Raw genomic sequence first — 14,329 nt, 5'->3', positions numbered from 1 at the left:
ATACCATATACTATTCTTCGGTTTTAAAGCAGCTCCATTTTAGATCCCAAAGTGATGTTTCAAAGGGAAAAAAGCCAAACCAAAACAAAATCCCAACCCTACCAAATAATACCCATTAAACAAAGCTAAAGTGCAGATCAAATTGGCAGAACTATGGAGTGGAGCAGAAGCTTAAAAGAAAAAAAAGCACTCTGTGGAGATAAATATTCTTCAAGTGTATGCCTGACAGCAGCCAAGGTTTTATGCTATTAAAAAAAATACAATAGACACCAGTGACAAACAAGGTTATTCCATCCACCCCCATGCTAACTTGCTGTCCCACTAAGTTAATTCAAGCGCATGGTTAAAGGCAACTTGTATGAAACAAAGTAAGATGATGCTTATTTCTCTGTTCTGCCCTCACCACCCTGGTCCTACACCTTTCCTTCATGAGGCGGTGGCAAACTCTCCGCTGTAAGACTGAAATGGCACAAGTTTTGCTCGGCCCTTGCCAAGGGCTCGGAGTTACGATGCATCTCGCCTTCTTGTAGGACTTCTCACATCCCACTTTTCCCAGTCCTAAGGGTCTACTGCCAAACTACAGCTCCCAGCCCCAGTGATGGGGATTCAGGACCCCTGGAGGGGGTCCACAGACCCCCCCTATTCGGCCAGCTCCAGGCAGTCAGTGGTCAGTCTGACATTCACTTCATTTTCCAGAGATGTCAAAGAAATGGTCAATACTCGCTCTGTGACACATTTGCCCACGGTGTTTCTGCGCCAGAAAAGGCTGCCGAGCCCCCATTCATGATGGGCTCAGTTTTTTCCTCCCTCCAAGACAAACCTTAAGAAAAGAGCCTAAGTCTGGCTTCCAATCTACCACAGCAGAGACCACAAGAAGTGACTCAGCAGAGCGTGGCCACTACCAGCATCTCTCACTCCTTCCCTGCTTCTGCGAAATTCAAGAGCCCTTCCGAGAGGCTTTGCAAGCCTCTGGTGCTCACACTGATCTCAGTTAAAACGAAAAAGGTCAATATTAACCATTTTCCTCCTCTGCTCATCTTGGCAGAAACACCCAACTAAGTACATTCCTCCCTCAATCATAAACCACAATTAACACCTACCTCAGTGCCAAGAAAAGCCCCACCTGCACCCACGCTCTGGGGAACTTCCCTGCAACAGCTTCTACAAAGAGTTCTGTTTTCAATAAGAAATTAAGCAACGCACTGAGAATTAAGCATGTAGTGAGAGCATGGAACTAACTGCAGCGCCACAGTTGGCCTCCCCAAGTACCACTGGTTATTCATTTCCATACCTAACTCAACACCAAGCATTTTAAAACTTTGCTCAACTGCTGGGGAATTTCCAACCTGCCGCAGATCCTGCCCCTTTCACCACAGAAATCTGGCCATGGCTGCCACAGGCAACACGCAACTTCGATTCTACCCCTATTTTCATCCGACCTCCCATCTTCTGGGGCAGACTCTTCCTTTATTACCACGAGCATCCAGATCCTTGGGAAATTTTTATACCCTGGAGAAGGAGTCTGTAAAGATCAGTTCATAAAATCTCCTAATAACCATGAGAAAAAGGCACTTGTTTCAGCATCTTTGTTGGATACACTAGAGCAGTTTAATTCTCATGTAAATCTCATTTGCAATGCCATCAACTTTCTTCTAATGGGCCATTCATCATTGCAGGGTTTGCTTTCAGGGAGCCAGCCCGTCTCCTTGAAAGGTCTCACCAGCCATCTAGAAGACTTTCCCTTTCAAATATAAGGCACTACCTATAAACACATTAGCAAAGGCTGTGCAAAAGAAAATAACCTCTGTAAAGCTCAGGAAGAGGCCCTAATTCCCACATACACATGCCAGAAAAAGCTCGCGTGTGGGATGTTACTAACCTTTACATTCAATCAGAGTCTCTAAGAGGGCTCTAACACGCCGAGCATGACTGTGATGTATTTTCCTTTGAGGCTGGTTCAGTTCATTTAGAAAGTGATTTGGAAGAGCTAATGTACTATTTATGTACATTATAAAAAACGATCCATATGGAGTCAGACTTTGCAAAATGTTCGCTCAAGTCCGTTCCACTCCCTCTGAAGACATTTCACAATCCATTCAATACCCAGTAGAGGAAGCCAGGATTACTGTTTTAAAAGTGGCTGTGAGGGTAATTTAAATGTTTTAAAAGCTGACATCTTCTAGACTCGGAGCCAAATAAATGTTTGGGGCAACAGAGAGCATCTCTCACACAAATGTCCACAAAGTGACATCCACCTGCAGCCTTCAAAATACTGACACTGAAAATAAAGGTTAGAAGAGAATCCCAGGCACAACCTTCCTACCTACTAAAGAAGAGAAAAAGAAAATAATTTTATTATTATTGAGGAGAATATGATGTACAGGACTGGCTCGTGAAAGATCACCTAGCAGGACACAGCTAAGATTGCAAACAACGTAAAACAATCCCAAGATTAATTAAGGTATTTTAAATCCTGCCAGCATATATGACTGTGCTGAGGGGTTTCTTCCTTGAAAGGAGTTTAACCAACTAAAGTGACAATGACTCTTGTGAAACGACAGCACATATGGAAGTTACTGCCAAAGTTCCATTATTTTTAAATCAGGAAATTTTAGAGAGTTAACTTGTCATATTACTGGCATATTCTAATGCTCCCCTTCCTTTGCTTCAGTATAGTTTACAGAATTAGGGAAACATTTTACTTTAGCAGCTGTATTTTACCTGGAAGCTACATACAAACTTCACAGTTTACAACATCAGCTTTTTTGGGGAATGGGATTCTAGCCCTTCTCTGCTACAATTTTTTTTTAGTAAGAATTCTCATACTTGCAATACTACGTGGTGGAGCACAAAGCAGGACGAAATTGAGAAGAAACTGTGAAGCACTTGGAGAAGAGGATGCACCACTTGTCACCAAGAGACCTCAGATTCTGAATCACTGTCCGTCAAAACAATTTTGTTTCCCAAGTTCATTCTGCGGCTCCGTTTGCAGTGAAGCGCTGATCTGGGACAGTCAATTGTAAACAGACCCCGTACAAGTCTAATCTACTTGATTGCGCTTCTTTCTAACAGCCAGTTTGCATATGCCTTGTTTATACACAAAATACAAAAAAAAATAAAAATGCTAGCAACATTTTTATTGAACCACTACACATTAGGAATTTTCTCCTATGAGTTCCTATGCCTAAAGAAAACTTCAGTGCTTGCTTTAATAGTCCATAAAAAAAAAAAAAAAAAAAAAAAAAGACATTAGCAGCAAAGCATGTGCCAGCCTTTGACTTCCTTTGCAGGTCTTTGCAGTGCTAGAACAGTTCCATTATGGCTTGTCTCATTAGACAGCATCTGAGGGAGACATGGTAGGAGAGATGGTAATTATACAGCTGAATGGACAAGGCAGAAGGAGGCAAAGCCACCCAATTGCCAGGCTTGTTGACAGTCAACACCCCTTTACGCACGGTGGGCAGGCAGCCAACCCAAGGTACACCACGTTACACAAGCCGTGAAACAATTAAAAAAAAGAAAAAGATCAATAAATAAATAGCAGTTGGCACATCTCCCACACCAAAAGTCTACCCTTACTAGTTTGGGCTACACCTCAAACTGAATATGAAAAGCAAAACCATTTTTGGTCTACCCATCAGGTGGAAACAAAATTTGCTTTCTGTGTCTAGTCCTTTTCTCCTCCCACGCAATCAGGATTTTGAGTGTTTAAGAGTCCATAGTTCTTATGCCCTGGAGAGAGGAAAGGCCTTAAACTGCTCAAGAGCAATTCCTTTAGCAAGTGCACAAACTGGCTCTGCAGGGAGTCCAGTCCTGCTTAGTCAAAATGTTGGTGGCTTCTGTACGTGGCCTTAAGGGAGACAGAAGATTAAAACAGTTTGTGTGGGAAGACTTCCCAAGGCTCTCTTTAAAGTGGCACGAAGCAGAAAAAAGGGGTACAGCTATAATGTTATATTTCATAGAGAAGGGGAGGGACACCCTTTTCCACAGTGCTTGGAATACCTCTGCAAGCTTTTTTGTCTCCTCGTTCCGTTGTAAAAGATGGAGTGGTTTGCACTTGCACATGAAAATAGCCTCTTACGCTAGAAGATTCCAGAGAAACAGGATAATAAGTGGTAACAATGTGCTAAAAGTTTTCTTCTGCTTATCCTCCTACCCTAATCACACAGTATATATTAACAGAACCAGACAAAGACTGTCCATCTTTGCTCCCTCAGCTAAGGCAGAGCTCCCAATTAATTTCTACGTTATTTCTCCCAAACTGTCAAGATGTCCTCAAACAACACGAAAATTACATATCTGCTACATTTAAAGGAGGGAGGAAAACCAAAGTAAATTGCGCATACATAACAAACGACAACCCAAGAAATTAAGCTCACTTTTAAATCACGAAAAATAGATTGGGTAGGGAGGGAAGGGACTATCAATCAAATCTTACTTAAGAGTTGCTGAATATTCAAAGAACAGGCTTCTAATAGAGTGCTCTCTCAAGACTGCTTGAAATTTTTATGATAAAAAATGCATGAAGACATGAAAAAAGGATCAGTAGGGTAACGAAGAGCAAAATACACAAGACAGAAGTGGATACAGAGTATTAATTAGGCCATTAAGATCCTTTAATGTTTTACCATCCAATAAAATATGTATTTCATAAAAATTAAGTGCCATGCAGAAGGAACGCACACATGCATTTTATTGAGCTGTTCCGAAGAAACTGAAGCTGTGAATTACTAGCAAAAAACATTTGTGGACAAGAGTGAATGGACATTAGTAAAATTGTCTCTCTACTATGAAAACAAAGAATATACTATTGGATAGAAATTTCTGCTCACATTTCCCTAAGTGAGAGATTCATTTGCTTTATAAGCATCTCATCAATCTGCTTTTATAAGGAGTCTGCAGTCAACTGAAATAGGGAGACTTATAAATACTTGAAAAAACCATTCAGTGATTAATACTGAATTATTGACTGAAGTGAATGCATTAAGACCACACGATAATTTGTACTCACAATTAGTCGATTAACCAAGTCTAGAAGTGCATTAAGATGTCTTTTTGTCGCCCCCATTCAGGAGACAAAAAAACTGCTTCAACTTTTTCATCTTACAGATTTGTTCCAAACGTTACTGCAAAGCCTCTGGCTCCCCATGTTTCTTGGTGTTGATCTTGCAGTCTGGTACATCAGGGTTCACCAGCCACTTCAGACACATAAATCAATGTTTAAAACCTACCTAAATTTACCAGCCAGAAAGCGCCGCACAAACTCAGTGGTCTTCTTATGGCATTCATTGCTTGTCCTAGACGTATGCAACTGTAAAACAACAAAGACCTTAACCACCCAATACACCGCGGACTAAGCTCTACACCGTATTTAGCTTTCACCTTTTTTTTTTTTTGATTGTTTTTAAGTAGTAATCCTGAAATCGATATCCTAGCCATGGGTCTGCAAACTTAGGAAACCCTCAGAAAACTGCTAGATAAATGGGGGCAGAACCAAAGGCACTAAAACAAAGCTGATATTAGGTATGGCTACATGCGAGAGAGGCTTCTGTGTTCTCGACTGCTATTAAGAAAAAGGAGAGGAAAGAATCTCTACTAAAAGCAAATGAGATAATTCCTCTCCCTTTTCATTAACGTCGCCAGCTCAAAAGCACATGATTTTTCTTTTTTTAAACCACATTTCCACTTGGCTGGGGAAGGGAAAGCTGGCTCATCCCCACCTAACCAGCAGCAGGGTGAAGCTTGGTCTGTTAAGCATTTTTGGTGGCGGTGGCCCTTGGCTCCAACTGCGGAACACCCAGCTGCTGCCCGCTCGGACAGTCATTAGAGCTAGAAGGAGCTCAAAGATCAGCACAAGTGAGAAGAACTGTTACGGAGGTGAGTGCTAGGAGAGATCCACCCCGAATAATAAAGCCAGCTGGAGGTAGCTGTCAAATCTCAGTGGTTTAACAAGCCCCTAACCAGTTACATCCCTTTTGTTACCCCCCAGTACCGAGTGCCACCCCCCAAAGCTCAGAGCTGAACACACTCCCCAAGCTCCACACCCTGCAACTGCTGCAAAAACTTCTGTCAGTAGTAGGCACTAATTACTACACATATGCCATGCAAATAAAGTCTTATTACTGGCCTAAGTAGCAAATTCAAGTAGTTTCCTGTTCTTTACCAACATCCTGTTGCCACATCTACTCCTCCAGGAAACTGCAACACCGAGCAAGAGAATTTGGCATCCCACAGAAGAGCTCTGACGCTAAATGGCTATCGAAGCACAGTTACTAAGAGCTTGCTTACAAAGAAAACAATCACATTAATCTGCTTGTCATTTATGCTTTCAGTTATTCGGTGCAAGATTGTGTGTCCTGTTTTCTGAAGGGACCAAAAAAAAAAAAAAAAAAAAAGGGGGCAAAAAACCATTATTTTGATTTGTTACCAGAAGTCAAAACATGCAGTGAGGATGCTCACACAGCTGGCACCAAAATAACTCAGATATGAATTACTACAAATTTCATCATTTTTATTCCCGTTTTTGTAAAAGCAAAAACTCTCACACTCATTCATCCCCTAGATTTATATAAAAGCAGTACCAGCTGGAAGAATTCCACAGCCAGCTAAGCATACATGTTAGGATTGGGAGTTTGTTAACACAAAGAAGTTACACCAGCACAACTTGAATCTACATTTAAGCCTTTATAGCTTAAAACCCTGCACAAGAATGTACAAGACAAGTGTGGCATGTTCTGGTTAGACTAATCTTTTCATAATCAACACATTAGCTAAACTGAACCAAGCGTGGTTTAAAAGAATATAGAAGAGAACATAGACTGAGTTTTGCATGGCGTTACTTTATATTCGCAACCTGATTTACAGCACAGCTATTTTTGAATCAACAAATCGAGCAGTAGTTTCACATAATGAGAGAAACTTTCCTTAAACGTTTAATATAACCCATGACAAATTGAGCTGCTTAGCCAAAAATTATTACTTGACATAAATTCCATAATTAAAATCAAGTGATCCTTTATCACCACCTCGCTGTGCAACAAAAAAAACCTGTTCTCAAAGACGGTCTTTGAAATCAAATAAGGGCATGAAAAAATATAAGACGAAGCACTAAGCAAATCTTTGAAGAGTTTCTAGCGAGAGTAAAACCACCATCCACAAGTTGTAGCAAAGCAAACGACGCGTTTCAAACAAAAAACAAAAAACAAACAAAAAAAAAAAGGTTGCAAATGCAGATTACGCAATATTCAAGAAGCAAAACTACAGGAGGAGTTATTGGAGGCAACATACATATGCAGCGTTTCAGAAACAACTAGTTCTGTCGTCGTGGTTATGTGGTCAAAGCATTTCCTTAGTATGTGTACGTAGGGCTTGCAGTTCCCTCCGAGATGTGAGGGCACCCGCGCTCGTGCACACCATGATGGCATTGTTCTAACCACAAGAATGGAGGCCGAGTGGTTACTGAGGTCATCACAACACTGCGATACGTCGTGTATATCTCCGTTTTTCTCAATTATGTCCATTTTCTTACTTTAATTAGTGCCTCGTACTGGCTAACAAGACTGTACAATCTCCCTTAGAAAGGGAAACGAGAAGACTGCTGGATCCAGCTCTCAATTTTCTTCTTGGTTACTAAGCCCCACTCGCAGAGACACCCTCACTACCCAAACGCTGAAGTGGATTTGTGTATTCACAATACGGGAAGATTAATGCACGCGTAAAATTCTGTGGGATCAGCACCTTGATATGTGCTCAGAGTATTGGACTATTTATTTTTGTCAAATTTATTAAGTACCTAGGAAAATCCCATTATAAATAAAGCAGCGCGCTCTTAATAAAACTTCACATGCACAGTAAGTTTTCAATTTATAATGGGGCTTATATACATACTTTTTTTTTAACTCCATGTTTTAATTTGATTTCATACATCCATATATTTACTTGCCTTGTATTTTATGCTCAAACTAAAAAAACTCCTCCATTCATTTCTTCCATTTCCTAAATGCTAGAACTGCAGCTTTAAAGACTTATTTTTATGCTTAGAAATCTGGTACTGAAGTACCCATTTACACCGAAAAACACAAACTTCAGGCTCCATTAATAGCGCTACTGCAAAAATACAAAACGGTCACAGAAGCAATAAGCAAATATCCCATGAAATATTCACAGACAAGCACCATTTTCCAATCTATTGAGCTGCCGGTTCAGAAAACTCAAGTGCTATTATTAGGCTACGCTCAATCAACATTTGCAGTTTTTAGCCAACAGAACTTTTGTACTTGGGAGCATCTGAAATCCTGACCCGTTGCTGCTTAAAATTTGGATTACAAGCTTAACTTTCAACTGTTTCAGTCCCTGCAGTTCTAGAGGGGACTAGGGGAATAAAATAAATACTTTAGTTACTGCAAGACTCCAATTTATTATTGTCACTTAACAATTGAGTCAGTTTTGAAGACAACAAAGAAAAAGTTACTAATTCAGCATTAACCTTACCCCGTAAACACCTAATTATACTGTAAATTTGAAAAAATTACTGTCTACAGCAGGAAAAAGTACTCCAGCTTACGGTTCCTGCTGTATCTTACGTTTTTGCTTGTATCAATAGTTCTAAAAATCTGGTGCATATCCCACTGATAGTCTTGAGTTTTCCCTTTTTTTACAGAAAAATACCCAATTATATATCCACAGATTTCCAGCTTCCGCTAGCACAGCTGAAAAAAGAGTTTCTAGCGATCCTTAATTTGATTTAAAGCACTTATTTTTGATGTAAGTACTTCCATAATTTCATCTTGATTTATATTTGCAGTGACTGCTGTAGCGTGGTACTCACGTTAATTAAACAGATTAAGGGGTCTTCAGCTGTACTGCGGGCCCTCCACTCTTCCACCCACTTTTGTTTCTTAACTGTCATTAACCTCTAGGAAATGCCCTCCTTGTTGGCCATTATTGTTTAATTACACTTCACAGTTATGTCATCACATCTGCGAAATATAATCTTCCATAACAACACAGCTGTGAAATACGATGCTGCCGCCCAGCAGTGAAATTCTGGTTCCAGCAGATCACACAACAGGCCTGATGTCCATGGGAGGAAGCGACGGGAAATTTTTCCAAGGCCCTTCGTTTTGACCAGTTTGATTGTGTCAGGAGGTATGTCCAGTCTGCGAGAAAGGTCCCAGAAACTCCTCCTCTGTCCTCCCTTCCCCACCCATCCTGACAAAATCCTCCGTAAACATTAGAAACAACTACTTCTAAACTTAGAAGAGGGCTTAGAGAAGTTTTATAGAGAAAATGTGAAGTGAGAAGAAACCTCAGAAATAGAATCTATGAGCCCACTATCCTTTTTTTTTAAGAAATAGTATGGATTAAATCTGAAATACACTTTTTTCCTGGAACCCTCTGCTTCCATTCACAATCTCACGATACGCAAGCATCTCATTTGCTTATACTATAACAGCAGCAGTGATTGCATGGGTCCAAAAGAAACAGGACTTTGCATATTCCTGCTATCCTTTACAGGTGAACCCCTACTCCCCCCGAAAACAAGAAAGGGGACAACCACTGCAACAAGTGGTTCTTAGAAGATTACCAGCAAGAGCTCCCCACACCACAAGGACCTCCCATCTAAATCATTGAATGGAATGGCCATTAATTCCTGAAATTTAACAGGAATTGTGCTTGGTACATGGATTAGGTGTGGCTGTATCAAACAGGCCAGCAGCGTTACCATAAAATAATCCGGAAAAAAATATAGTTTGTACTGTAAAGTCTGTGTGCTAGGACTTATCTTTACTTTGTCCTATTTTTGATGATATTAGCCGGCTAGCAGCAAGCATACAGGCGTTTCCACAGAAAAGAAATGGCACCAACCGGCGCTTTGTTCTGTTTACTGAGGGAGGGGGGAGATTTGCCTCTGCGTGTGTGGGGAGAGGGGTGACTGTGAGGGAATTGTCTGATTTTTCAAGAGTGGAGATAACAGTGGACAGGAGAACAATTTAAAGCCTCAATCAAGACTGTGTGTAACAAGCTTCGACAGGATTTTTTTTTTTTTTTTTTTCCTGGTCTGGGTTAAAAACCCTTGACTGGCCAGCAAGGAGCAAGGAGTTGTTTACCTGTTAGAAGCAAGGGGGCAAATTCCTTTAGATTGATGCAAAACATTTTCCTACTCTGGAGGTCAGAAAGGGAGGAGCATCGAGTTTATTTATGTAGCTCAAACAGCGGCCAAGCAAAGAGGATGCCTTATTGTGCCGAGTTCATAACTGTACATTAAACTCCTCCCTTTAAAGCGATGAAGAAGGAAAATTGCCAGTTCTCACTCCAGGAGTCACGAGCAAATGGAAGGGGAGAGAAATAAGCAACCAAGTCACTGCTTGAGAGAGTTTTCGAGCACAATGCTTATGATTAACCAACTGAAGAATCAGAATGACAGGGAGGAGAGAGCTCGCACAGATAAACCCAGAGCCAGAAGGAACAACAACAGAAAAGCCCTGGGCTTCGGGTGGTCTTGTTTTACAAAGCAAGATTAATTAAACAGACACTAAAGGACATCTCTTTTAGAAAATGAAACACATTACAAACCAAAACGCCTCAGAGAGCAAGCAGCTAGGGAGTTATAACTAAATTACTAAGTACAAAATGAAGCAGCCTGCAGAGGAAATGAGTAATTAAAAAACCCTCCCCTGAGCAACAGGCTGGCGAGAGAGGGATAACTCCGGGACCCTGATGCTGGAGGTAAACGGTACCAAAGCCAAAAACTGCCAGATGAAAACAGATGTTTTACACAAACAACAAAAAGCCTAGTGGAACATCATAAAAACCTCAATCTGCTGCCTTTACAGCGTGTTTTCACTCAGAGATGGCATTAGACACAGTCTGTCTGGTACGACCTGGAGAGATGCACACAGGAATTACATCACCCACCGCTACCACGCTGCCGCCCCCGGGGTGAAGTGCTGCAGTCCTTGGATAGTGCTCGGCAACCATAAACAATGCTTTCAGAGGAAGAAACACATCAACCTCTTTCTTCTTTCTGCAAGAGAGTTCACCTAAAACACGGCACAGGCAACCACCTCTCAGCTAGCCCAGAAAACCCTTTGGTAGCCCTCTCCCCTTCCTCAACAAAGCAAAGACACCTTGGGCGCCGGCTCTCCGGGGGTCCTGCTGAGCAACATCACCATCAACATCACCGTCAGGCCTGGTCTGACTCCCCCTTTTTTCCTGTTGCCCCAGAGAGACACCAAGAACAACACCCAACTTGCCGACGTTAAAATAAGCACCTTGCCAAAGTGGCCTTCCAACTTTTTCCACTAGGTCTTTTCCAGGCAAGGCAAGCCCTGGGTCTAGGAGGTTTCAGAGCACTGACAAGAGTCCTTCTTCTCTCATTTCTCTTTTGGAAACCTCGTAACGGTCACCAGTTGAACACGAGCCTGTTGGCAGGCAGGCATGGAGGACGATGACCATGGGTGACAGCCCGCTGCAGGAGTACCCTGGGGCGAGGGGCTCACACTTTTTCTCCAGACACAGCTCCCTCAGAGGGAGCAGCCCCAGCCCTGGTAAATGTCATTCCCTTTCTGTCATGGACAGCAACAAGGCCAGGAAGGTGAAGACATCCTCTGTTGATGTTGAGGTGGACCTTCTGCTTGGTCACCAGGTGGACATCTCTCACTGCCACCTTGGGACGTTCATCAGGTGTGTGTGGGTCACTCTGTTGTTGCACTGAGAGTAGCTCACCCACCTGAGCCAACTTCAAACGAGGAGCCCCTCACTGTTCCTCCAGACTCTCTGTGGTCTAGGGAGGGCCTCAAGGCCAACTTCTTCAGAGGCAGTCCTTCACCCACCTCAGTCCCCTCAGACCCACCATGGGCAGGGGGGATCCCTCCCTGTCCCCTTCATCAGAGGTGGCCCCTCACCATCACCTCAGCCCCCCTGTGAGCCGGGAGAGTCCCTCACCCTCTCCTTCGTCAGAGGTGGCCCCCTACCTCAGGCCCGTCTCCTCGCTGAGGCCGAGGGACCCCTCCTCGTCCCCTTCCTCCTCCTCGGGCCCTCTCCACCCAGCCCCACCTCCCCTCCCCGGGGCGGAGGGGTCCCTCTCCGCCCCCTCACGCCCTTCGCCGGCTCCCTCCCCGCAGGCCGCGGCCTCTCCCCCTCTCTCTCGTCCCCTCCAGGCGGAGCGGGCCCAGCCCCGCGGGCCCCCGGCCGCCTCCCCCGGGGCCACCGCCCCCGCAACCCCCGGCCCGGCCCTCGGCGGCGGCGGCACTCACTGCGGTGGGAGCTGTAGGGCCGGGCCGCCGCGGCGCTGGAAGGCGCCGTCCACGAAGACGCCGTTCTTGCCGAGGCAGCGCAGGTAGAAGTGCGGCTCCTGGAAGCTGAGCTGCAGGTGCCGCCGGGAGATGAAGCTGGAGTGCCCCATGTTGACGTCCACCGAGCCCTGCGAGGAGTTGCGGCCTATGGTGACGGCCGGCTGCCGCATGAGGAACTCGAACTCGCGGCCCTGCAGCCGCGCCAGCACCGGGCCGGCGGCGGCGGGCGGCGCGGCCGGGGGCGGCGGCCCGGGAGGGGGCGCGGCGGCGGGGCTGCAGGGCGCCGAGCGCAGCGCCAGCAGAGCCCGCGCCCCGCTGCTGTCCTCCCCGACTTCGGCCATGTTCCCAGGCAGGGAGCGAGCCAGCGTGCCGGCCTCCGGGGCGGAGCCGGCGGGGCGGGGGTGGGAGGGGATGCGGGGCGGAGCGGGAGCCGAGCCCGCCGCCGCCGCCGCCACCGCCTTCCCCGGCCTCCCCCGGCAGCAGCGGAGGCGGCGGGCCCGGCCGCCCCGCCGCGGTGGAAGGGCTCGGCGGGGGCGCGGCGCCGCCTGCAGGCCCGGGCGGGCCAGGCCCGGGGCCCCGGACCCCGGACTCTTCCTCGGGCAGGTGCTGAAGGAGCGACCCCCTCCGAGGGGACGGGCGCCTCCTCCCCTCCGCTCCGGGCAGAGAAATGGCCTTATGCCGGGTCCGTGAGTGGAATCGCCTCAGAAACAACCTCCCCCCCCCATCCCATCTCCGGAGGGGCGCCCGCACCCCAAACCGGGGGCTTTCCGTGGGGCAGGGGCACGTCCAGCCCCCAGGGCATCGCCTGCCTGTCGGTCCGGGGGTCCCCGGTTCCCAAACCCGCTCACGCCGGGGGACACGGCGTTCCCGTGCCTCTTGGTGACATGGCACCGACACCCCACTCCAGCGTTGGGCAACGTGATTTTTAATAACCCTGGACTGCTCGCCAGGGCTTGCCGAAGGGGCAAATTCATCCCAGGCATACAAGGTGTGAGTTTAAAACACCTTAATGCACTTTTATAACCATAGAGTTTATATATATATATACACACACACACATACATATATGTATTCATACAGTGGTTTTATATAGCTTTATACTCATACAGTTTTTCATTATAAGGGAGAGTGTGTAGGTTGTTTAGCTTGCATTACATTATTTCTTACTTCAAATAACTTTTTATATTTTTTTTTCCCACAAGAGTTATTTATATTATATGTTACTTATATGAATAATAAAGTTCACGTGCTTTGCAACAACGGCACGTTATGTGGGTTATGTATACGTCTGCACTGCTTAGAATATCCAGATTAAACAGGTAAAACTTTCCTGTATAGGCGAGCCAGTGATACTTTGCAGAATCCCGAATTGTTAAGTAACCAGAAAATACAATGAATTTGAGAATCTTGGGAGCGGGAGCAGCCGTAATTGCTTATTGCTTCAGCTCATGCGGGGAACGCGGCAGCCCGTAGCGAGGCGGCTCAGCAGCTTAGAGGAGATGAGGACAAAAAAAAAAAAAAAAAAAAAAATCCCATAACTGGTCAAAAGTGTAGAGCAAATTTCAGCTACTAAGGCTGTAATTAAACGAGCTGGAATCAGTCCAGGACCACAAGGTTAACATCCAAGTTCCTGGAACATCTTCCCTGAGATGTTTAATGACTGCTGAGCAGTCGGGACCCGAGTTAGACATCTCACCCGAGACATCATCTTCAGTAAGAGTGCTCGTTGCCACTACAGTTCAATACCGACCGAGAGGAAGAAAGAAAAGCACCGTCTAACAGAACGCTGACACCACTTTCTACGCAGCAGCGTCTGCTCTCCAGTGAGACTCAGCCGAGCCAGGCACGGCAAAAGGTTGCGGTACCCAGGGCAGGAGAGGGAGGAAAGGCATCCCTGGAGGGGATGTGGGGAGGACGGAGGTGGACACAAGAAGTGGCCACTCTGGGAGGCCTAGAATTAAATCACAGCTGAAATAGCGCTCTCAGACGGCGAGGAACAAATAAGTGGGGTCACGGCACACATAACCTGGACC

At 45.4% G+C, this 14,329-nt stretch overlaps 1 protein-coding gene across 1 annotated transcript in view; it reads right to left on the bottom strand.

The window, feature by feature from the left end:
• FOXK1 (forkhead box K1) overlaps positions 1 to 12,637 on the bottom strand; it is a 47,701-nt gene extending 35,064 nt beyond the window's left edge. The window contains exon 1 of the mRNA XM_074158571.1: positions 12,258 to 12,637. Coding sequence (XP_074014672.1) covers positions 12,258 to 12,637 — 380 coding nt within the window. The remainder of the gene's footprint in view (positions 1 to 12,257) is intronic.
• Between the last annotated feature and the right edge of the window lie 1,692 nt (positions 12,638 to 14,329).

Source organism: Numenius arquata, chromosome 14, assembly GCF_964106895.1.
Source record: "Numenius arquata chromosome 14, bNumArq3.hap1.1, whole genome shotgun sequence".
Classification (NCBI taxonomy): Eukaryota; Metazoa; Chordata; class Aves; order Charadriiformes; family Scolopacidae; genus Numenius; species Numenius arquata.
Note: the sequence above shows the minus strand (reverse complement) of the source record. Positions and strands in the feature narration are given on the sequence as shown.